Source organism: Malurus melanocephalus, unplaced genomic scaffold (genome assembly GCF_030028575.1).
Source record: "Malurus melanocephalus ecotype Western Australia unplaced genomic scaffold, MMel_1.1 scaffold_338, whole genome shotgun sequence".
Classification (NCBI taxonomy): domain Eukaryota; kingdom Metazoa; phylum Chordata; class Aves; order Passeriformes; family Maluridae; genus Malurus; species Malurus melanocephalus.
Genome location: NW_026623570.1, coordinates 713,281 through 736,915, shown reverse-complemented (window position 1 = coordinate 736,915; position 23,635 = coordinate 713,281). Strand labels below are relative to the sequence as shown.

The window sequence follows — 23,635 nt, the reverse complement described above, 5'->3', positions numbered from 1 at the left end:
TCATCTCCTCTCCTTTGAAACTGCTAAATGATGATTCAGTGACCTCAGTGGGCAAATTATATCAGCAGCTAATTTGCCTAAGAAGGAAAACTTGCTTTATATCAAATAAACTGGCTGCTGCTCTTCATTTTCCTGAAAAAGATGCTGCAGGTGAAGGAARCCTCCAGTTTCAGACTGTGAGGGGGTTTTGGTGTGGTGCTGGAAACGGGACACAGGGAGCTCTTCCTTTTAGCCCTACCTGGGCGTGGTGTCCCCTGCACCTCCAGCAGGTGTTGTCCTTTGAAGGATAAAAATCTTAACACTTCCTGTGGATAGCCCTCTCCTCTTCCTCCTCAGAGGSTGAAACTGCTCAGTGGGGTGTGATGTTTTTGGATGACTTTGTTCTGAGGGGGATCCCAGCAATCCTGAATTTAGGAAGGGAGCGAAAGCATAATGCAGGGTTCCTGCTCATCACCGTGTCATCCCCACCCTTGCTTTGGCAAAGGAGTGACGTGCCAATTCCCAAACATGCCTGGCAGCTCCGTGGCCCAGCACTGGGGACACGGGCCAGGATTAGCCCCTGGTGGGCAATGGAACGTGCTGGGTGGCCAGGCAGGGAGAGCRGGACGGTGAGCTCCGCTGTGCTGCGGTCAGCCCGACCTCGCTGCTSGCTCAGAACAGTTCAGGGCCAGTGATTCTCTGCCAGGAGGGCTGGAACTGCAGGTGAAGGCCAGGGTAGAAGCATCCAGGTGTAGTCTGTTCAGCTTTCCTTGCCTGAGGAGCTGCGGGAGCGAGCTGGGACGTGTGAAAGGGGTCAGCTGCTCGCTCCTTGCAAGGCTGTTCAGCCACTCACACCACCTCTGAGGATGGTCTTGCCAGCTGGCTCATCCTTCAGGGAAGTTTCAAGAGGCTTATCGCAATCTTACTAGAAATCTGTCGTCTTCTATTAATCTGCTTGTCTCTCCCTGTCTCCTTCCCGAGCGCTGCCCTGCGCTTCATCCCGACAGCCCCGTTCTGCTGCATCTTCACCATCCCACACCAGCTCTGCTGCTGCCAGAGCCCTGTCTAGGGCAGGCACTGTTCTGGACTCTCACTTCCTACTGCCCAACACGGTTTTTTTCTTTATATATATATATATATATATATACAGATACTATATTTTTTAAGGTTTTTGGTTTTTTGAAGGTGCTGCTGCTGGAAGGACCGCGGAGCCAGGGTGCTTTGCTGGCAGCGTGGTTCAGGAGCTGGGATTAAGCTGAGTCCGGCTGRGATTAAGGCAAAACCCGCTCCTAACCCAGTCCTGCTCAACTGCAGGCTCACCACAGGGTGCAATATTGTGTGTGGGAATGACCTGCACCTCGCCCCTGAATTTAGGGTGGTTCCCACTTTGCCGGGCACTTGGCTGTAGCGAGGAGCAGCAGAAAAGCTGTCAGACTTTGGGAGGTGAGAGGAGTGAATGCAGCAGCCCGGGTGTCCCGGCACAGTGGGAATGGGTTCTCAGTGAAGCTGCTGACACCGGACTGAGCCACAACTCATCACCTGCACAGGGATGTGGCTCTTCCTAAGAGAGCTGTTCCTCGCARCTCTCAGAATTGTGTCAGCGCCGGGGTTAACAGCCACGTAGGCACTGAGGAAAAAGAATGAATAGCTCGRGGAAGGCTAAGCCTTAATACCCAAACAAAGCAAACAAATGGTGTATCGTTTGCCGGGGATTACGTGAGCTGCGCGATCGCTGGCTCTAGAGGCCCGGCGAGGAAATGCAAAGCTTTTGACAAAGGTGGCTTGGCTGTCCCTGCTTCCAGAGACAGCATCCATGTGCTGATGCAGGTCCTGGAGCTGCCCATCCGCCTCTCCCCTTGACTTTCACAGGGATGCTCTTTCTCCCGCACAGCACATTGTTTGCTCTCCTTGAACGTCGCTAGCTGGCAGGGAGAGAGATCAGTCTGCTTTTTTCCAGAATAATCACCTGATTTCATCCCATGGGAAGTGGCTGAAAAGCGTGAGACAGGTGGGTTGGCATTCCTGCTTTGTAGCCTTCCATGAKTCCAGCAGGAAGGATAAACGGGAGAAGTGCCCTCGCTGGGTACATTTCCGTGTTTGCATTTGAAAGAGCTCGATAGGCTGTGATTAGCGGGGCCAAATGGGAGCTTGATAAATGGTAAATTCAAAGGAACCTCAAACAAAAAATGGCTTTACAAGGAGGCCTCGGGCTGTGTGCAGAGGGCAGGCTGTGGGTTTGGTGTCTGCTGTTTGGTTTATGGCCGGCACAGGGCACTGCTTGGGCTGTCCCCTGCCCAGGTGTGTCCCCAGGGTGCTCCAGGGACAGCCCTGTGGCTGTGCACACCCTCCTGCAGGCTGTTGTGTCTTTTCTGCTYTAAGTTAATATGGTATCCCCAAATTTAGACTCCCACATCTGCATCTTGGAGCCCCCCATGTCCCCATATCCAGGCTCCAATTAAGGATGCTCCAAAAGCTCTAAAAGCATCAGCTCTCATGGCCTTGCAGATGAGAACCACTGGCCTAATCTATTTTTGCAGTGAATTAAACTAGGAAAAGGTACTGCCACTCTAGAATAAGGAGCCACCTGGGGAGTTAACCCAGAATAGTTGTTCTGCTTTGAATTCTTGCCCTGTCTCRCTTCAAAATAACTTTCCTTCCGTGTATGCCGGCCCTGAAAGTGCAGAATACAGGGCATGGTTTAAGCAGGATCCCCAGCAGAGCCAGGAAAACACCTTMTTTTTATTTGGACTTTTCTTTTTCCTGAGGTCTTCTCTGCATCCACACAATCCAAACTCCTCAACTCAGGCATCATTTTCTGTAATGAATCTTCCCTGTTTCAAGCTCGGTCCCCTGCAGGGATCTGCAGTCCTTTTCCGCCCCCAGCTCTGTGCTTKGCTCTAACACCCTGGCTGCCAGCTCCCACAGCCGCCTCTGCTGTCCTCCCCTGTCCCCATCCAGCTCCTGAGCAGCTCACACTCTGAAAAAGAGCTTTTCTCAGGCTGGGTGAGGCCTCACCACCTTTCTCTGTGAGCCAATGTGAGCACAGAAACAGCATCAGGTGCCTTTTTRGGAGCTGGGGCTGCTGACCTGGGCTGGGCTGGTGTAAATTGTTTGCAGTGGCCACAGGCTCTGCTCTGATGCTGCTCTGGTTTTGTCAGGAGCTGGAGTGGTGWTATTCTCATGATGGTTTGAGTTGTGCTGAGGCATTGCTCCCTCGGATTTGTCAGGCTCAAGTTAAATGTATGTAATTTTAACATCTCATGATTCTTTGGGGGCTGACTCATGCTTTCTTGGCCTGAATGAATCACAGCTCCTGAACTCCCTTGCTAAATTCATTATGCAACAATTACAGGCTTGGAAGTGCCACCCCAAGTGCACACAAACAAGCTGGCAGCAATTCTCCCCTACTTTTTCTCTCACCCTGAGCTGCCCAGACACCTTTCCTGTGAGTTTGCTCTTACCCTGTTTTGTAGGTGAGGGTCTGCTACGTGTTGATGCTCTGCCCTTGAGCTGGCAGAGGCAGGAGTTGCAGTTTTGGGTGTTTCTGGAGGAGAGAGGACAACCCAGGAGGGGAGGCTGGAGATGCATTGTTCATCTTCATTGTGTCCCAGCTGCTCCATGGGATGTTAGGGCATCTTTAACAATCCAGATGGGAAAACCCCAATTCTGGGGTGCTGCTCTGAGGTGGCTCCATGTGATGATGTTGGAGATGGTCACAGATTCTGCTTGGTGGCTGGCTGAGCAGCTCAAAGGTCAAATACCCATCCAAGGGAGCTCTGAGAGCCCCATGTGGCTGTGAGGTGCCCAGTAACATCTTCATTTTCTCTCCTTGCTGGTGCTGAGCTGGGATTTAGGGATTTGTGGAGGACTTGGCTTTTTATTGGTGAGGTTTTGAATAAGAGTTCACCTGGTGAAATGGAGTGGGTTTTGTGCTGGCTGGGCTTTGTTTGCTGATTTCTTTAGCCCCCCCAAAGCAGCAGSGGGGAGCAGGGCTGCAGCTCTGTCTGTGGGATGCAGAAGGGCCGTCCCCACCAGCTGGGATCAGGTCACATTTCAGGCTTTAAGATGCCCCTGCTACCTGAATTTGACATTTACACTGATTTTTCTGCCATGCAATGTTGTTCTCAGAGCAAACATTCAGTTACACAGCCAAGGGCAGGGTTGGCATCTCTGCCCAGAAAATCSTTCAGGAAGTCTCACTTAAGAGCASCCATTCTTCCCAGCTGAGTTCTGGCCCTTAAATCTTAATATCCTTGTTCAGGTGTGACTGTTTGCACATTGGGACAGCAGAGAAGGATGGCTGAACCTTGGGCTCATGAGTGGATGAAGTTTTCCAAGGTTTTCCTTGGTTGTCCTTGGCCTGGGGCAGCAGAACCCTTGTGCTGGTAATCCYAGAAATGGCAGAAGCAAAGTAAGAACTGGACTGATGATAAGGAGAGCTGTACCAGCAATTCTGGCTCCCTGCTTGCAAGTCAAGTCAATCTAAACCATCCAAAATCCTATTTCCAAACCAGTAAGTGGTAAATGTTTGATCCAACTGGATGTCAGAGCAATTGTGTTGGCAGAGCAGCAAGCCAAGCCAACAGCCAGCCCTGACCGTGACCATGGCCAAGAGGAGATGCAGAAAACACAGAAAGTAGGGCAGGGATGGTGACGTGCGGGTTGATAGCTGCGCCTAAAAATAAGGTTCTTTGGAAACAGAAAATCTGCCTCGCCAGCAAGGCAGCGGCAAGCTGCTCTGGAGTCTGGGTGCCGGCTGAAACGGGCCATGCTGGCACGGTGAGAGCTGTGCTGAGGTTTTGTTAGCGTTCTGCTAGCGAAACGTGTCATTTCAATCTCGCATCTGAGATAAGGAGAGTTCCTCTGGAGCGGGGCTGGGAGCGAGAGGCGGTGCTGGAGCTGCTGTTCCTCATCTACAGCCGCCTTCCGTGCAGCTTTCTGCTCATCTGCATCTTAAGGAGCTTTTGGCCTCTTCAAGTATCGTGGTTCCACTTTCTGGAGGATGCTCTTGTGAAGTTCCTGTGGGATTTGAGGGAAAACACGCCTGATCTGTGTGTTCTGCAGTGAATGGGCTGGCCTGGGTGCCCTATAGCTGTATAGGGTGCTGCAGGAGGCTTGACCCTATCTGAGTGTGGGATCAGCAGCCTCAGGGCCCCCTTCTTGTGTGCTGGTGGCTGACCTTGACCTGCAAACTCTGGGGGAACCGGTGGATGAATTTTTTGGTGACATGTGCAGACTCTGGGAGAGCTAGAGTGAATTTTTTGGTGACATGTGCGTGGCTCAGCAATGCAATAAGTCATTGTGGAGTTCACCAAAGTGTAAGCGCTGTGCCCTAAATGACAAATCCAGATGTTTGAGCTGTGTGGAACAAAGCATCCCACGCTGCAGCGTGGATAATGAATTTTTCCCAAAGTCTCACCTCTTTACTCTCCCAGCAGAGCTGTGGGCACCCTGCAGGTCCCTGCAGAGGGTGACACCACCCAGAGTAGCTCTGTGGGCTCCCTGATGGATGCAGGGTGGGTCAGAGAGCATCTTCTTGTGCTGTTTGGTTAAGACCTTCTGAGGATTATTGGAATTGTTATAGATACGCTCGATAATGTCCGTAAGCTTTAGAGCTGAAGGCATTTTGTTAGCAATAATTAAATGCAACTGCAGTTTAAAGTGGATGGGTCAGATGGCTGGGAAGAGAATCCTCTCATAAATCTCCCACARAATCAATATTCCTCCTGTCAGGTATGCAGCAAACACTTGTAAATTCTGCCAATCACTGGCTCTGTGAAGCTGGCAGAGTCACACCTTTCCTTGGAAAGAGGAGAGCAAGGSAGGACTTCATTCTGGTGGCAAAAAAAACCCCAGAAAATCATTAAAAATAGAGAAATGTAGTCCCTTTGGATGGCGACTCCCCGGCAAAAGGCACAGCCCTGGGGGTRCACATCGGTATGGGGGCAAATGGGGTGCCCTGTGCAGGTATTTCCAGGGAAAAGCACATTTCTGTGAATATCTGAGAGCCTGTAAGAGCCCTGCCACTGACCCAGCCCACCCTGGCATGGCTCGAGGTGCAAATGGAAAATCCAGGCACTTATCTAGCTTGTTGCTGTGCCAGAATAGGGCTGTTCTCAGGATTATTATTTTTTTTTTTCCGTGGGCCAAAATATGTGTAAATGGCTTTAAACAATGGAAGGATTTCTGTTAAAAAGAGTGGGGTGCGAATAGGGCTTTAATTTATATCTTGAGGGAAGGGTGTGGGCTCTTCCAGTGCTGTTTTTGACATTCTGTTGGAAATTAGCTTGGAGTTTGCTTTTTTTTCCCAAAAAAATTTCCCATGTCTTATTTTAAAGCCTGTTTTGAGGAAAAAACGGTTTTTTTCCAAATTACAGCTCTCTCGATGTGTAGCTGAAAATGTCAGGAAGGGGGATGCAGTTTTGGAAGCCTCCACACATCTGTCTGTGGCAGGGTTGATAAAAAATGGAAGCTCTAACCAGAAAAACAAATAAAAAGAGGTAATATCGCTGTCACAGATGGGTCGGGCTGCTTTCCCTGCAGGTGTCTGCGTTGCATCCCCCACTCCCACATAATGCGCTGTGGAAAAAAAAATAAAATGGAGAGCCCAATCGGAGACTTRCGCCCTCAATTAATTTCTGTTCCACATAATCGGAGCTGCTGCATGCCTTTCCTTCAATATTTAACTGCCTGGCTCAGAGGATGGGCTGCTCTCGTGCGAGGGAAGTTGGGATTCTCTTCGTGTTTGCACAGAAATCCCATTCTGATCCTCCTTTCTTTGCCTGAGGGCAGGGATCCTGCTGCTCCTCTGATGCCACAGATAAATTTCGTTCTAAATTTTGTTCACAGACGTTTCTCTGCTAAGGGGAGCAAAGGGGAGAGGGGAGTGGTGTGTGCTGGGTTCCCGAAGGAATAAAATCTCGTTGTTGTTGAGCATCATCATCATTTCTGGGGCTGTCTGGGGCACAGAGGGGAGAACTCTGCTCCTGGTTGCAGACACACAGCCCTCAGCTCTGGGAGAAAAGCAATCAGGGCAATTAGTGTGTGCTGTCTCCAGCTCTACATGCTACTGAGGAGGTTTCCCTGGGTTGAAAGGGAATGCTTTGTTCTGGTGTGGTTTGAAATTGAGTCCTGAACTTTCTGATTTTTGCCTCGAAATCACTGGTAGATTTTCGAGTTCAAGCTGGCAGAAGTGCCCCTGTCCCTTCTCTTTGTGGAAGTTCATGGCCAAGAGCCCGCAGTGTTTTCACTGCTTCACTGACTGACCTGGCAGCAGGAGGAAAACCCAAACTTCACCCTGGGGAAGAGCGAGGGGGCTGAGCAGGTTTTACAGCCCCAAAGCATCCTTGAAAGCGTTCTCAGGGCCCTGACTACACTTGGGATAGCCCATGGATGGAGAGGAGAGCCAGTGAGAGCTTGGCTGCCTGGCCTCTGGAGCCTGGCTGGTGAGGAGGGTGCCAGGGAATAAAAATAGGGGCAGGAGGAGAAACCCCCAGCTAGGGGTGAGTGGGAAACTATCCACGTGGACGTTCTAGATTTGAAAATTTACCCAGACAAGGGCAGTTTAGCACAGAAAAGCTGCAGCTCTGGGAGTGCTGTGTGCAGCAGACACAGGAAGGTGCATTTGCTCTGCAGAGCTTTCAGAAAAAGGGTTTTAAAAATTCCCCCAGGTCCCGCTGCCCTGCACTGGGAGCAGGGCTCCAGGAACAGCTTTGCACAGGAGCCACGTGGAGGGAGGTGAGATCTGAGCTGGTTTAGCTTTAATGCTCTGCCTTGCCCCTAAATCGTGTGTGTGAGCTGTGCTCAGACACGAAACCCTTCCCTGCTGTGTCTGCTGAGCCGAGACTGAGCTCTGCAGCCCTTTCTATCTGGGACCACCACCAGGTTTGTGTTCCTCCTCCCCGAGTGCCCCTGGAACCAGCAGAGTGTTTCCAGGCTGATGTGGGGGAGGGCTGCTTGGCACACAAGGGTTTGTTTTATTTTTTATTTTTTTTTAAGGAAGCCCACGTTGAAATATTGATAGGAAAAAGAATGTATATTGTGCTGCCTTGAATGTTTACAGGAAATATATAGTGAAAATACCGAGGGGCTTTCCTCAAACAACTGCCAGTATTGTTAGGAGTGGAACAGTTGGGAGGAGAAAAGAAAGAGGCACTTAAGATTTTCTATTACCAGCATTGGCTCCAAAGAGATTGTTTTGAGTTGCTGTTTTGCTTTTTTTTTCTTGCTTGTATTTAATTCCCTCTGCTGGGAAGGAGCTCATCGAAGACAGAGAGATTATCTGSAGCTAGAGATAAACCAAAATGTTTTTAATTCTCTGGAGAAGAATTTAGCTTGAAATTTTAAGCTTCCCATCAAGCCAGAAAAATAATTTCCGATGATGCACCTTCACCAGGGTTGCAGCAGGCAGCAAGGAAAGCTCCTTGGCTGCAGGGGGTAAAACAGTATCTTCACTTTAAGAAGGTAATTGGGGCACAGATTAAGTTACTTACTTTGCATACAAGAAACCTGTGGGAAAGCCAAGAATCTCTCCTGAAACTCCCAATTTCTGGTGAGATCTCTCACTCAGAAGATTTCTGTACCTGCTTTTCCCYATCAGCACTCCAGGGCAGATGTAGGAGTTGTGTTCCCTAAGGGGTCCTGGCTGAAATACATATATATTAATTTTATTTTTTTTAAATTTATGTTTCCTGCCACTTTCCCTGTCATTCGTTCAGGAGGAACCATTCTTCTGGTAATACTGAGCATCTCCTTAAAGTGCTGCAGAAGCCCTGAGTGAGGAAAGGAGCTGTTTACTTGTAAGATACCAGTGAAATGAAATAATGCAGCAGCAATTTTCATAATTTTCGCTCCTCTTTGTGATTATCCTGTGGCTGCTGTGGGGCTCAACAGAGAGAATCACATGTGTGTACAAGAAGAATTTGCCACCAGGAGCAAAAGCCACAGCTCTTGGAGTAGCACTGAGGGACGAGGAGGTTGCACCAGTACCTTGTRGCTGGAGCACAGGACTAGAAACAGCAATCCTGAGGTGGTGGAGTGGCTCTTGCCGTGAGTTTGCTGCCCAAACAGATGCAGGTGACCTTGCTGTGTGTTCTCTGCTCACCGTGGATGCTCTGCACCTCTGGAGGAGGGTTTGTTGCAGATTGTTGTGAAGGCACTGGCTGAGGTGTGTGCCCAGCTGGGTTTGATGTGTGTTCATTCCTRATTTCAGCCTTGCACAGCCCCGATGTCCCACAGGAGCTGGTGGGCAGTGCCCACCGTGTCACAATCTGTGCACAGAATCCCAGATGGAGGGGGGGTGGAGCGTTATCAGAGGGATAAAAATTTAAACTTCAAAAAAATAATTGAAAACCTTCAGGAGGCTGGAAATGAGGCTGTCCTGTGGCGTTGCAGGTGACAATGAGTGCTTTGGGGCAGTGATTCCTTGGAGGGATAGCTCTTGTGATTTGACCCCCCCTTCCCAGTTTGTGTCACTGTGTCCCCCTCTGTCTGCACTTGGTGGCCCAGTGGCCGAGTCCCCTGGTGTAGGTGTGTGAGGATGTCACGTTTGGGGTCATTTCCAGGTGGATGAACCTGGGGATGTTGCTCTGATGAAATGTTTTTCCAAAGGGCAGGAGGTGACAGGGGCAGTCATGCAAGGAATGGTTCTGCATTATTCTGGTTTTAGCGTGAAACACCCTCTGGATTTGATGTGTGCTCTGCTAATTAAACAAACGAACCACACAAACCCCAAAAGCTCCTGATCCAGCACAGCAGGATGGGAGATGGATTTGTTTGCCATCTTCCCAAAGGTGCAGCAGGTSAGAGCAGCTCCCGTGTCTGGGGTGGGGTGGGAGCCTTGGCAGGGCTGTGTGTGGTTCCTGCTCTGTGGGGACACAGCTGAGGAAATGACGGGGAGCTGTTCCTGTGGGAAGGGTGGGAGGGGGACACTGCTGCCCTCCCCTCCAGTTTGGGTGTGGGAGGGAGGGAATAGCCCTCAGCTCCTGCTGTGTGGTCAGCACAAGGCACATCCACTGACCCTCCTGCCTGGGGGATGGCTGACCCTGTGCCTGCCCTCCCCTGCTGCTCCTGCTGTCCCTTGGGCTGTCACCTCCTGCTCTCAGTGCCTTTCTRGCTGCCTCTGGGTTGTGCTGGGCTTTTGGGTTCCAGTGAGCCCTTCCCCTCATCAGGGAGCAGCAGTGATGAGCTGCTCTGCTGCTTCCTCCAGAGCCCTGGGAAGGTCCTGGCCAGCAGCAGGAGCACCAGTGCAGAACACACACCTTTGGCCACTCTGTACCCCTGAGGGACAGTCCTCAAGGTGATACCTGTGAATTCTTCACTGGTGCCTGCTGCCAGAGGATGGGTGCAGCAGGAGGGCTGCAATGGGCTGGTCACCTTGCATTTCATGGGACAGGAGCTCACAGATTGACCTGGGAGGGAGCAGAAAGGGTGAATTTGGCAGCTCCTCACCTGCCGTGGTGCAGGAAGTGATGTGAATGAAATAAATAAATCAGGCACCASCTCCTCTGTTGGCTGCTTAGGCACTCAGATCCCTGCTCTGGGCTTTCGTGCTTGGTTTCCAATTCCAGCTGAGAGATTAGCTCGGTGTGGGGAGGTGAGGGCTATTTCTGTCCCTCTTCATGCCACTGCCTTGACTCTGTGCTGCAGACACCTCACCTCCTCATCCAGGTCTGATCCTGCAGGTGTTTCCCCACGAGCAGCCCAGGGACTGGGGGTGATCTCCTTCCCTTCACAAGTGGCTGCTCACACACCTGAGCCTTCAATTCCCCTCTGCCTGAAAGCTTTAATGAATCTCTAGAATTTCAGTGTGTCTCATTCAAGGGTTGTTCCTCCGTGGTTTGTGTTTGTTTTGTTTTTTTGTTTTAAGTGGAATAAAACTGAAATCAGTCGATGGCACTTAAGTGAAGGACTTCTGTAAGTGTTTGTGCTCTGCGTCGGTGTCATGCTGTGCTTTAACTGCTGCCTTGGGAAGATGTGACAGAGGATTTGCAGGTCTCAGCTCCAGCTTCATCATCAGGTGAGGAGATGAGACTCTCCAGCCTCACTCAGCAGCTTTAAAAATCCAGCTCTAGCCTCAGCAGTGGGATGGCAAAGTGTGTGCACGACAAATGCTTTGTAGGAAGGTCAAGGAGGCAGCTCTGAGTGTGTGGTGGTGGAGGAAGATGAGTACTTTTGGTTTTCAGCTTTGGGGGGTGCAAGTGCTAACCTCACAATGTGAAATGGGAAGGAATGTGTGAGTAGGAGAAACCTTCGGACAGGATTGGGGGCAAGAGCTGCAACCACTGACTCAGTGAACTCTGACTTCATGGGATCTCCATCTCTTCTTGTGTTGTCAGTGAGCAATCTTGCCCTCAAAGACCTTTTGARCTTAGTGAGGTGAGGCAAAACATACAGGAAATGCAAATTTACAGAGAAACCCCACAATGGTCAACATTTGGGTTCCTTCACAGGGCCCARTCTTTGACCCAGTCTGAGCGAGCCTTTCCCTGCTGTGGTGCTGAGAGGAGGGGGATGGCAGGGGTGCCTCTCATTCCTTTTGGCCCCCAAAATATCCCCATTGTCCCTGCATGGCCGTGTGTGTCTGGCAGGATGTGCTCAGCGGGGTGGCAGCGGATCTGCTGAGCTCACGGAAACTCGGCTCTGTCAAACTCGGGCAATGGCACTTTTTCCTTTCTTTAAATAAAACAGAAACCAAAATGCRATGCCTTGCCAACCACAGACACCCACACAGCCACTTGTGTGTCACTGTGCAGGTAAACACATGCTGGGCCCTGAAGCTGGGCTGTATTTAGCCGGAGCTGTTTGTGCCAGAAGTCAATGATGTGCCATTTCTTGGGGTGCAGGGGAGGAACCAGGTCACTGGAAAACAGAYAGTCAGAGTGAAAGTCAAAGGCTTTCTGAGGCTCTGGGGTCTGTGAGAGTGATGGGGAGTTATGTCTGGGAGAAGCTGAGCTGTGTCCCCTCCAGGAGGAGCTCTCAGGGTGAGCTTTTAGCTCATTTAGAGGTTTATTTTCTGGTTGGGTTTAGGAGGTGCTGGTGTTTGGCACTTGCAGAGATGTCACATTTTCATTTCACTCCCCTTTGCAGACCACCTGAATGTCCCATTTCCTCTGTTGTAAGAGCAGAGGTGCATTCAGGAAAGCTGAAACATGGGCAAACTAAGCCACACTTGTCTTCTCCTTAAAAAAAATCCATGTCCTATTGCTCTTCCCAAGGKGCAGCCCTAAAACCACCAAGAAAACTTTCAGCTTACTTCATGAAACGCTGAAGTAAAGTTTCTTGCTTTAACAATCCTGCAGAATCAGGCTCTCATTTCTACCCCAGGTGTGTGTTTTGGAAAATATTTGTTCATCTTTCAGCAAACAATGGCAGAAGCAGCCGGGGAAGGGATCAGGGTGGGAGTGCCGTGTATTCTGAGAGGCATTTCCTGCCCTTATCTCCCCTCCTTCGAGGTATTGTGACTGGGGCTTCAGATGTGCAGGCTGTGCTGCTGCAGCRGAGGCTGAGATTGCCAGCACAGATATTGCCCTGGAATGCTGGCCAGGGCAGCAGCTGAGCTCACCAGAGGTGCTCAAGAGCTTCCCAGCCTGTGCGGGGGGAAAAGGCTCTGCCCCCAAATAAAAGCTTTTGGAAAGCTCATTCGTGCCTTTTCTGGGGGGTTTCTGGTGGGTCCCAGCCGTGGCACCCTTCCATTGCTTTCCAGTGCTCCACTAAAATCCTGAGTTGCTATTTTCCACTTCAGGCAAGTGAATTGAATTTGAATTTCTAGGTAGAATCTCCCTTATGAAAATCTTTGCAAGGATTTGAGTTTGTCCCTGTGTGGAACGAAAGCATTTTTTGGCAATCTTAAATTCTCACAGGATTAAATGGTTTTTTTGATTTTTTTTTTTGGTTTTTTTTTGTACAAGTCTACCCTAAAACCCTCAAAATGAGGTTTTGAGATGCTACTGAAGCTGTCCTTGGYCATTTGCTGGATAGAGCAGCTGCCTGGACCTGCCTGTGCGCTCTGGCTGGGTTTGTTTGTTTTCAGTTCCCAAACCAGTTATCTGTTGGAGGAAATGGCTTGTCTCGCTCTCAGATATTTATAGGTAAGGTCAAACCCCGTGGAAGGTCTGCAGCAGCACTCAGTAGGTGTGGATGGCTCAGCCTTGTGGGATTCCCTGGGATCTGTGGATGTGCTCTGACTCTTCCCTGCAGCCCCTCACTGAGGTCTCCTCCRTGGGCAGTTTCACCCTCTGGGGGGATGAGCTGTGGCTTTTCCTGCCTTGTTGGGTGGGTGAGGTTTGGTGTCCTCMCCATGGCTCTCACCTGGGTCTGGCTGCTCCTTCTGCTGCTTTTCCCATGGATTTGCTGCACCCAGTGCTTTTATGACTGTTGCTTCCTTTCTTTTGCAGCAGCAGCAGAATTGAACTTCAGGCTCTGGAGGCTTTCTCAGGTGCTTGTGAATATTTAAGTTCTCCAGTCTCCCTTTCCCATCATTACTACATTTTTCTTTTTTCTTTTCCCCTCTAARCTGGCTGAACCACACGAGCTCTCATCTCCTACCTGGGTTCTTTGCTGCTTGCSTGGATTTTGCACGAGCCATTCCATGTGCTTTGCAGGGGTCTGTTTGGGAAGGATTAATTCAGTTTGCTTGTGGTGTCGGCTTTATTTCAAATGCAGCTGTTGGATATCTGTTAAAATCTGGGATGTGTTTGCTCCTCCTGGGCAGCTGCCCATGGTCTCTTCTTGGTCACTTTGTGGGTAGCCCTTCTTAGAGGTTTCTGTTGTGGTCACACTGAGGGTCAGGAGCTGTGAATTGATGCTCTCATTGCTGTGCTTGTGGTGCCTCAACAGCAAAACCAGAGTGATTTAGTGTGTGGTGAGGAGAAAACCCAAAGGAAGAGAGAAATGAACGCAACCCCCATGTGTTTTTAAGAGCTGAGGTGGTATAAGTGTTATTAGAGACAGGTTTATCCATCTGTCCTTGGGCTGAGAAGGAGCTGGATGGATGAAGAGCAGCACAGATTATGCTCCTGGTGGGTAAAACTCCTCTGGGAACACCTGCCTGGCCTCGGGGCACCAGACAGGTGTCCCATGTGTCTCCAGGCTGTGCTTTATGGATTATTTGTGCTGGGATGGCCTTGTCTGGTGTCTGTGGCCACTCTGGGCTCTGTCCCTGCAGCCTGGGTCCCCTCAGACCTGTGCTGTGCTCAGAGTGAATTGCTCTGGGGTGGCTGTGGTGTGGGGTGGGGAAAGCAGGAAGGAGGGGTGACAGAGGGACAGCCTGGGGACAGATGTGTGTCTCAGGGCTCAGACTGCTCCCAAGCTGTGATCCCAAACAGAGGAAGATCTCTGCTCATTGACACTTTATTCTTCCTGTAGGACAGGGGTAATGTGAGTGTCAGATACAAACAAGGTGCACGCTGCAGCTTCTGCTTCATCAGGGGGGCTTKGCTGGGATATTTGGAGTGGGGGCAGGGGGAAATCACTAAGGCCAGTAAGAACTATTAATTATTATTAAGCACCATTAACTGAGCTGCTTTGGAAGTGGTGGATGCTGCCTGTGGTGTTTTCCAGCAGGCTGAATGTGTTTGTCTGTACAGGATGGTGACACCTGATYTCTCTCYTCCAGGTTCCCACCAGCTTCTCACRGACACTGCCATGGGCCCTCCCCAGCCTGGCCTGAGGATGCTGGTATAGCAGCTGGCTGCCATCCAGAGGAGCTGTGGTGGGACATCCCTTCCCACTGGGACACCCTCGCCCTCCCCTCTCTCGGCAGAAGCCATGGATGCCCACGTGGACCTGCTGACCGAGCTGCAGCTGCTGGACAAGGTGCCCACGCTGGAGAGGCTGCGGGCAGCCCAGAAACGGAGGGCTCAGCAGCTCAAGAAATGGGCCCAGTACGAGAAGGAGATGCAGCACAAGAAGAGGAAGCAYGAAAAGAAGAGAAACGTCGTGAGCAGAAAGAAAGTGTCCTTTGAAGCCAGCGTGGCGCTGCTGGAGGCGTCTCTGAGGAACGACGTGGAGGAAGGTACGGCGCCGTGCCTGGCAGGTTCTGTCTGCTGCCTGTGAGCTCCATGTGCTGTGAGGCTCTCCTGGGGTGCAGAGGCATCTGTGCTGTCACCCATGGACTGCCCTTGCTGTGGTGTTGGGCTCCCAAGTGTTGAAGGAGCTCTGAGGCCCCCAAAGCCCCGTGTGACACCAGCGTTACCTCGGTTGCCATCGGGAGTGGGTGCACSAATGCCAGGATGGGGCAGGAGTTGTGACTGAGGTTTGGGTGAAGGAAGGCAGTTTTCACCTCTCTCCTTTTCGCACTTCCTACTTACAGGAGGTGTGAAACACTTCCTTGCCTTCTGGGTGTGCCTCTCGCTGGTTTTATAGAAGTCTGTCGCAKGGATTTACATGTCAGTGTGAATCTCTTCAGCTCCCTTGCTTGAGGGCATGAATTCAGAGCTGTGGGGATGGATGATTTTTTTCCCCAAAATACTGGGAAGCATGGCTTTGCTTAGTGCTTCCTGCAGCACAGAACTGCAAATCGTTCAGAAATTGGTTTAATTGCACCATTTCAGAGTGGATGAAARTGCTTTGCTTCTGCTACAGAATCTGAAGGGAGGAGGAAAAAAATATGTCTAAAAGTCAATAACCATTAGCCTCAGCACAGCACGGGGGAAAACCTGTGAGCTCTGGGGARCTGGAGAGTACTTCTCTGCAGAGGAGTAAAAATATCTCTTGCAGGAGAGCTGGAGCTTTGGGGTTGGTGCTCTGCAAAGCAGTGGAATTGGTGAGATCACCCTGATCCCTTGGCRTGGCAGAGTGGAATGTTTAGGAAACGTGGCCAGTTGAGCATCTCTGCTRGAGAATGCTGCTCTAGGTTCCTGCATCCTCTGCAAGAGAATCCTTGCCTGGTACGTGGGGGAAGGACCTCATCTTGTCTGGTGAAGTGTCTCCCCAAAGCTGTGTTCCTGTTTCTGAGCAGGGACTCTCACTTTTTGTGCCTTGTACCTTGTCCTTTCYGTGTGTTTTGCTCCTGTTTTCAGCCAGAACATGGGCAGTGGTGACATTGCCTGGGCAGTGCCACTGCCTTTGCCAAGCCTGGCTGTGGTTCTGTGTGCATTTGTGACYGCCCTGGCAAAGCAGAGCTGTGATAATGCCCTGGAACTGCAGGCTTTTATCTGTTCCTTCCTTGATTTGGAGGTTTTGTAGTTTTTTCCAGCTCCTTGCTCCAGTGACCCCGTGTTTCCTGCTCGAAGCTGTTGTGGTCTCGGAGGGCTCCAGCRGTGAGGCCAGCTGTGCAGTTGTGGCTGCTGGCATTGTCTCAGGGGACAAGTTGGTGACTTGTGTCACCTCTTCCTGTGCTGGCAGGTTRTGTTTGGGTTTCACACTCAGCTGTTCAGCTGCCAGTGCCAGGTCACAGCGCTGGGGCGGGTGATGAGGGTTCCATCATCTTCCTCTTAGTGCGGCGCTGCTGCCCCTGCTCAGCACTGTGCTTGAGGTGTCGTGGGTCTGCAAGAGGCCCAGCCTTGTAGGTTGGCTTTTARSTCTCTCTGGTTTTGCATCTGGGCTYTTTGGGAGGAGGAAAGCTCCTTCRCAGTCTGTCCTGCAGTTCTTTYTCATCTTGTGAGGGATGCAGGATTGGTGGAGGTGTTTGCAGTCAGTCACTGGTGAAGGGTGGCCGTGCTCCCTGATGGCAGCAAGCAGGCAGGGCTGGTGTGTGCCCTGGCAGTGCCACCAATGTCCTGTGGACAGTGTCTTACACCACATGTGGACGTGGATACTTCACTGTGGGGGCTGCAGAGCTGAGCTTTCAGSTCCCAGCTTCACTCCTTTCCTCCTGTGAGGGAAAACCCATCACTGCAGCTCTCCTTTGGCACCACRATCCTGTTGAGCTCTTCCCATGGGCAAACCCACGCTGTGGCCTTGAACCAGCAGCTGCTCTTTCCAATGATGATAAAGACCAAATGTGATAAGGGCACTTCCCTGTGGATGGAAAAATCAACCTCGCCACCCACTGGAGAGGGCAGGGTGGCTGTTCCCAGGGCACAGGTGCTTCCCAAGTAGCTGGATTTTTCAGATGCCTCAAGTTTTTCCACTGAGTTTGTTTTGTGCTCAAATTAAGTCCTAAAAGCAGTGTGTGGGCAGGTTCTATGCCTGCTCTGCCCCCTCCGTGGTGTGGGACCAGCACAAAGGGAGGAGGGGACAGAGTCAAACCCAGGTGCCAAACTGGCAGAATTCCTTATCAAGGAGGTCCCAGGTGATTATTTTGATATGTGAATCATCTTTTATTTCCATGTGGGACGTGGAGGGGGAGGTGAAATATGAATGATTAAGAAGTTGATAAGTCAGAGTGAGGAAGGTTGGAGCCGGGGGCGCAGCTGGCACGTGTCACCTCTGAGCTGCCTCTGGGCGCCTGTGCCRTTCCCATTCCTTGTGACTTTGCTGTTTATTTTTATCATTCTCACCCCTGGAGGGAAGAGGGGTTGGTGATAGGTGCTGTGGGGTGAAATCAGGAGGAGGAAGTGGAGTTGGGGAGTGGGTTGGCTCTTTGTCCAGATGGCTGAGGCTGTGGGGTGTGTGATCTCCCCTGATGGAAGTGGTGGTCATGGGATGGAGCTGGGGAGTGCAGAGCCCAGCCCTGCTCTTCAGGGTCCTGAGGACCTGGACATTTCACTGTCCTTTGCCTGCCCCTTGCCCAGTGGCATTGAAAGAGCTCCTGTGTGCCAGGTGACAAGAGAAAGGCAAGAGGTAATAGCCTCAAGCTGCACCCCAGGGTAGATTTAGGTTGGATATTTGGAAAAACTTCTTCACCAAAAGGGTGTCCAGCCCTGGCACAGGCTGCCCATGGCCGTGGTTGAGTAAACATCGCTGGAGGGATTTTAAAGATGCACAGATGTGGCACTTGGGGACATGCTTTAGTGGTGGCCTTGGCAGTGCTGAGAGAATGATTGGACTCAATGATCCTGGAGGGCTTTTCCCATCTCAGTGGTCCTGTGGCTCCAGGGTCGCAGGGTGGTGGCCAAGCAGGGTGAAGACAGGGGCTGTGGGACCATCAGGGAGGGCAGGAGCTGCAGAGGAGCGATGGCTCCTGGCTGCTGGTGCCTCCCATCTTCTGCAGCACATCTGTCAGAACATCCCGGGTTTTACAAATCCTTTAAAGCTCCTTTGGGTCTCTGCAGGCAGGAGCAGGGTGGGGAGCACCTGCAGAGGCGCTGGTGGCAGATGGGAGCGGGCAGCCATGCTGGGGACAGCTGGCTGGGGGACAGTGACCCCAGACCCATGGCAGCCGTGTCCCTGGGCTGCAGAACACTGCCTGGACCTGCGGTTTGGTCAGCTGGGATGGCTGCAGACAGCTCATGGGTGACTCTGAGGTGACACCAGGGCACTCCCAGCTGCCACACCGGACCCTGTCCCCTCTCCTCCGTGGGAATGCCGGGGAGGGCATCACGCACCATCGCTGTTTTAAATGGAAATATGTTCAAGTTCTCAGCCAGCTCTGGGCTCAATCCGAGCTGGTTTCGAGGGGATGGTGCAAAAGGGAGGATGCTTAGCCCACACAGAGCTTGCAGGGACTGTGCTGCTGGGTTCAGCCTCTGGGCTGTTCTGATGGCTGCGAAGGAGTCRCTTTATAGTGCAGTAAAGGAGTGCTTTATGAGCTGCTGTACTGATTGCAAAGGATTTGTGAGAAGATAAGGAATTGCTGAGGGCTGTGGCTGTTTGAGGCTGCTCTGMGAGGTGATGGACTGAAAAACCATGGAGAACAGGCTGGTCCTGCCATTCCCAGGGCAGCACCTTGTCCCCAAAAGCAGCCAGGGCTGTCGTGTCCGGGTCTTTCTACATGGCTGAGCTTCTCTAGGAGTAGCCCCAGAGCATGGGGAGACGAGCTGGTGTTCTGCAAACTGRAAACACAGATCCCAGAGGTGGCTGAAGTGGCTGCTTGTACAGACATGTGGCATTTGCTGTCTGGGAGTCCCTMTGCCCATCTGGGCTGTTTGCAGGGACAGCTCCTGCTGGAGTGACACAAACTGGAGGCGTTGGGGTGAGCTGGGCTCTGTTCAGAGATCCAGCAGAGAAATAGGGACCCCAAGGATGGATTCACCTTCCAGCAGTGCCCGAGGTGCCCTGGTTTCTCCTGCTCTCAGATGAAAGCTGCCTCCCACAGGTCCCCACCACCCCCCCCCCGGTGATGCTGCAGAGCCCTTCAGCTCCCACATCCTGCCAGCAAAACTCCACCACAGCCAGAGGGTTGCATAAAGCAGCTCTGCAGGAGTTTCAGCGTGCAGATCCTTATGGCTGGTGAGCCYGAAAGTGAAGGAAAGCTCGGGTTTGGTGACCTTGGGCTTGGCATCACGCAGCAGTTTGGTTGGGACAGAAGCGGGTGCTGATTTGGGGCTCGCCGGGTCCTGTGCCAGTCCTGGGCCAGCGTGGGGAAGGTTTCCCTGGGCAGGAGGCAGTTTATTCATATGGACACGTTCCCCATGTTTCCCCCTGTGCCATTCCCCGTGGTCCCTCCACCCTTTCAGGACCATCCCCATGCAGCTCTGACCGCRCTCCCTGCGCACCTCTGTGGAATAAACCCAACCTTGTCATTTGCAAAGGCACTTTTWAAAGAGGCCCTAATTAGTGTCTATAAATTGCTTTCTTTAACCTTTCTGAGCTGATGTGATCTGTTCCCTTGTTACTTCAAGCCTTTTATGAGGTGCCTTAATTTTCCTCCCACACTATTAATCTCCTGGAGGATTTTTTCGTGGGGTTCCTGTGTCCAGGTCTGTGAGTAAATGCATTTATCTGTCTGAGAAGGTTTGCCCCATGGGTTTTGTGCCCTTTGAAGGGCTGTGAAAAGAAAAGGTCTCTTGTCACCAGCAGTCTGAGTGTATATCTGGGTATTTGGGAATGACTTCAGTCAGAAATTAAAAGTTTCTTTTCAACAACAAAGGCATTTCTCGAGTTTTAAGCTCACTGGGTGTGGAAATCAGAGCTGTCCTCTTTAGGAAGCTGCATGTGGGAGCCCTTGGCAATGATGAATTTTGTTAATTTTGTTAATGGGGGTTGGTATGTCTTCCAAAAGCAGATTCACGTATTTGGCCACATTTTAACTTGGCTTTTTCGTGCAATTTGGATGTGATGCCAACACGGGGTGATTTGCATATGGCAACTAACTAGAGGCATCTGGGAGCATGAGCAATATTGAATCAGCAACTTTCTCTGTTGTCATAACAAGTAAATATTCTTTTTAATTTTTCCCCCACTCTCTGAAGCTTAATCAAGTGGGGAAAGTATATCCATAAGAGTTTCAAAGGCACACTTTTCTGTTTGGAAATTAATGCTGAAAGTCCACCTCAGGTATTCCTGGGATTAGACCCTCTCCCATCCCAAACTGGCATTAACTTCACCAATGCATTTGAAAATTTTGCTTTAAGAAATTTTGATCAGAAATACCTTTTTTTTTTTTTTTGCCCCTCAGAAATTGGTCTTTTTCACATCATTTTGGCTTCTGGCTTTTACTCCCATGCTGCCTTCCACCATTTCTGATGCTGTGGAAAATATTTCTGATGTATTTTATAATAGGATTACAAAGTAATGAATAAACATTGGATTCAAACTGCTTGTCCTGCCGGTAAGAATGGACTGCTTGGGTTCAAGGGTGTTTTTAATCAAACAGGGATTGGCCAACGACTGTTGTCAAGATTTTGTTTCTCACTTGAGGTAGCTTAAATCACTTAATCTCCTCCCAGCATTTGGCTGCGCTGTGTTTTGGAGGAGAAACTCAGCGTCTCCTTGGTTGCGTGTGCACTTAAATACCAAGTGGACATTTCTTTGTTTTATTGGTGTTGTCAGTGGTGTTAATGTGGATGTGTGTGAGGAGTATCCGTGCTCCAAAGGCGATCTGGGCACTGTGGGGGAGAGGCTGGAAGTGCTCAGGTTGTGCCTGCAAGGTGCAGTGTGTAGGATATGTAAGGTCACCATCTGCTCTCAAACCCTGCCCGGCCAAATCACGGCGGGGAGGGCTCAGGATGGGGCAGCCGGGGACGTCAGAGTTTTGTGAGATTATCAATGGGACCAGAATTCARCCAGGTGCCTGGAGATGTCCCTGCCTACAACCAAGTGCTGAATCAGTGGCATTTAACCTTTCCCTTCCCCGTCCTGGCTGCTCTGCTTCCTGTGGTGTGGAGGCATCATTGGATGGCTGCTTGTTCTGTGTTGTCCTCAGGCTGCCAAAAGCCAGGACTTCCCAGGCTGAGTCTGGTACTGCTTGCTGATATGCCAGTGGTTTTTTTTAGCCTGTAACTCCCCAGCTTGGTGGTCTCTTGTGTTTTCTCTTGGGGATCACTGCCAGCCATGGGGGACCGARGTGTGGGGATGGATGGAACAGTGCTGCCTGCTTGGTGCAAGGGYTGGCACCACAGCCCAGCCAGATCCTTGCTCCAGGAGCAGGAATATATTGTTTTTTTTTTTTTTGCAAGGAGGGTTTTTCTTGCCTGCCTGGCTGCCTTCCAGGTGTGAGCAGTTTCCTGCACTCGGATGCACTGCGTGTTTTGTCCCACTCCGACAGGAGGAATCAGAGAGCGTAAACAGCGGCTCCGGCAGGGACCTCTGGTGTTTTCTGCAGAATGAGCAGCACAACACAGAGTGAAATTTGGTCTTTCTCTCCTTGGCTGTGAGCCCTGAGAGCCAAGGCTCTGTCCYGCTGTGGGGCTGTGTTGTGGGGTCTGATCCAGCTCTGACAAAGGGATGTAGGACATGAACCCGATCGCTCCCAAGAGCTCGCTGGATTTTTGCAGCATCATTCTGTTTTCAAGCCTGTTTTGTAAAACAAACCCCTGCAAAACAGCCCACAACCAAAACCACAGGTCTGCAGCYACGTATCTGATTGTTCTTTGCAAATTTATATTGATGGGGAAATTGATACTTTTGGGGGTGAATCTTTCTCACCTGGTGYTGCTGGTGCAGTTGAAAATGTGTTTTTGGCCAGGAAGTACTCGCCTGTAAGCTGTGGTTGCAGGCTTTGCTTTCTGCCCCTTTCTCCTGGTCAAGGAGAACTTGAAAAGTGGATTAAATCTATTTTTTTTCCAGATTTAAATTCCTGCCTTTCTGGAGTGAGGCCAGCTCAGCTCAGCTGGTGTAGATTTCTCCCTCCTAGAATCATGGAAAATAGAGGTTGAGAGGGCCTCAGGAGGTCATGTAATCCACCTCCTGCCCCAAGGCAGGATCAACTGTATCTAAAATGCTTGCTAATGAGGGTGGAGTTAGGTATCTTAGTGTATTTATAGGCATCTCCACAACACCAGAGCACATCTACCTGTGCGAGTGGCCCTGCTTCTCATTCAGCCCTGCATATTTTCCCTCCCTGCTTGCATTTATCCTCCTTCCTTGTGCTTTGCATCTCATCCTTACCCTTCTTGACTGGGAGTTTTCCTATTTCCGTGAAGAATGCTCTAATTCTTTCTGTAATAGCAGTTGCTATGGCAGCTGGTTCAGGCAGTGCCTTATAGCCCGGCGCTGAGCTGCTTCTACAGACACTTCCACCGCTTGTTTTTTCCTCTGGAGCTTGGCCAGATCTTTGGGAATCGTTATCATTCTCTGCAAATGTCTTGGGGAAAAAAATAAAATTAAAAAAAAAAATTAAAAAATCAGATGCTGGTGTATAAAAGCATCCCCTAAGCCTTGCCCACCCTCCAACCCAGCACTAAAAGATGCTAAATAGGCCAGGAAGGCAACTGCTTAATTCCGGCTGCTGGTGCATTTGTAATCAAGAGCCAAGATGCAATCAAGCACCTTGCAGTCCCTTTTCATTCGGGGAACAAGAGCCCATGTGCAGCTCCGAGCGGGCGGATGCAGTTTCCACTGAGCTCCCTGCAATTTGCAAYTGTTTATTGCTGGATTTGGCCTCTGGATTCCCTGGATAGCGTGAGGAAGGCTGGCTGCAAATGCCACTCGTGTAGGAGATGGGTTTTAGTTACTCAGGGGTGTTTCTGCTGCTCTGAATACATTTTTATAGCAGTTTGCAGCATTTCTCAGTTTGGCCAAGGTTTTTCAAGCCAGGCCTTGATTCACATTTCCCTGGTGGTCTTGTCTGCTGTGCTGGGCTTTGCTTTCAAAGTGGCCAAAAGGACCCTGCCTGGAGGGTAAGAGCATCAAGCTCTGAAATGCAGTGGGAAACTTCCAAARTCTCATTTATCTTTGACTGCCTTCACCTGGGCTGATGAGAGAAATCCCATCAGTTAAAAAACACCAAGATCTTCCTTCATAATAAAACCCCAGACAAGCCACTCAGCAAACAAAATAACACTTTTCCTTTCTCCTAGGGCTGCTGCTGTAGAGTTCACCTCTAAAACAGGGAGAATAGAGCAGGAATTAACCTCAAAGTTGCTCTCACACCTCTCTCCTTGCCTGTTCTACCCTGGTGATGGTTTCCATGGCAGAGTTACTTGTACACAGCTTGTCTTTTGTCCCGTGTCACACCTGCATCTGTCTGCAAATATCCACATTTTGAGAGGATGGGGGAGGCTGTGGCACCTTCCAAGTGTTTCCATTCAGAGGAACAAGGCTGAGAGGTGTTGTGCTGGTACTTCCATGGTTCKGGTTGAAATGATAAGGAGTGAGATGTGATGGTTTGGTGTGTTCATGGTGTTTCAGATCATCTGATCTGGAGAATTCTCTGTGTCAAACCCATCCTTTT

General features: G+C 50.7%; 1 protein-coding gene across 1 annotated transcript in view; it reads left to right on the top strand.

Annotated features, from left to right (window-relative positions):
* PPP1R16B (protein phosphatase 1 regulatory subunit 16B) overlaps positions 1–23,635 on the top strand; it is a 58,537-nt gene that overhangs the window by 2,218 nt on the left and 32,684 nt on the right. Inside the window, exon 2 of the mRNA XM_057377996.1 lies at positions 14,594–14,992. Within this exon, the coding sequence (XP_057233979.1) occupies positions 14,746–14,992 (247 nt within the window). The 5' untranslated portion in view covers positions 14,594–14,745. The remainder of the gene's footprint in view (positions 1–14,593; positions 14,993–23,635) is intronic.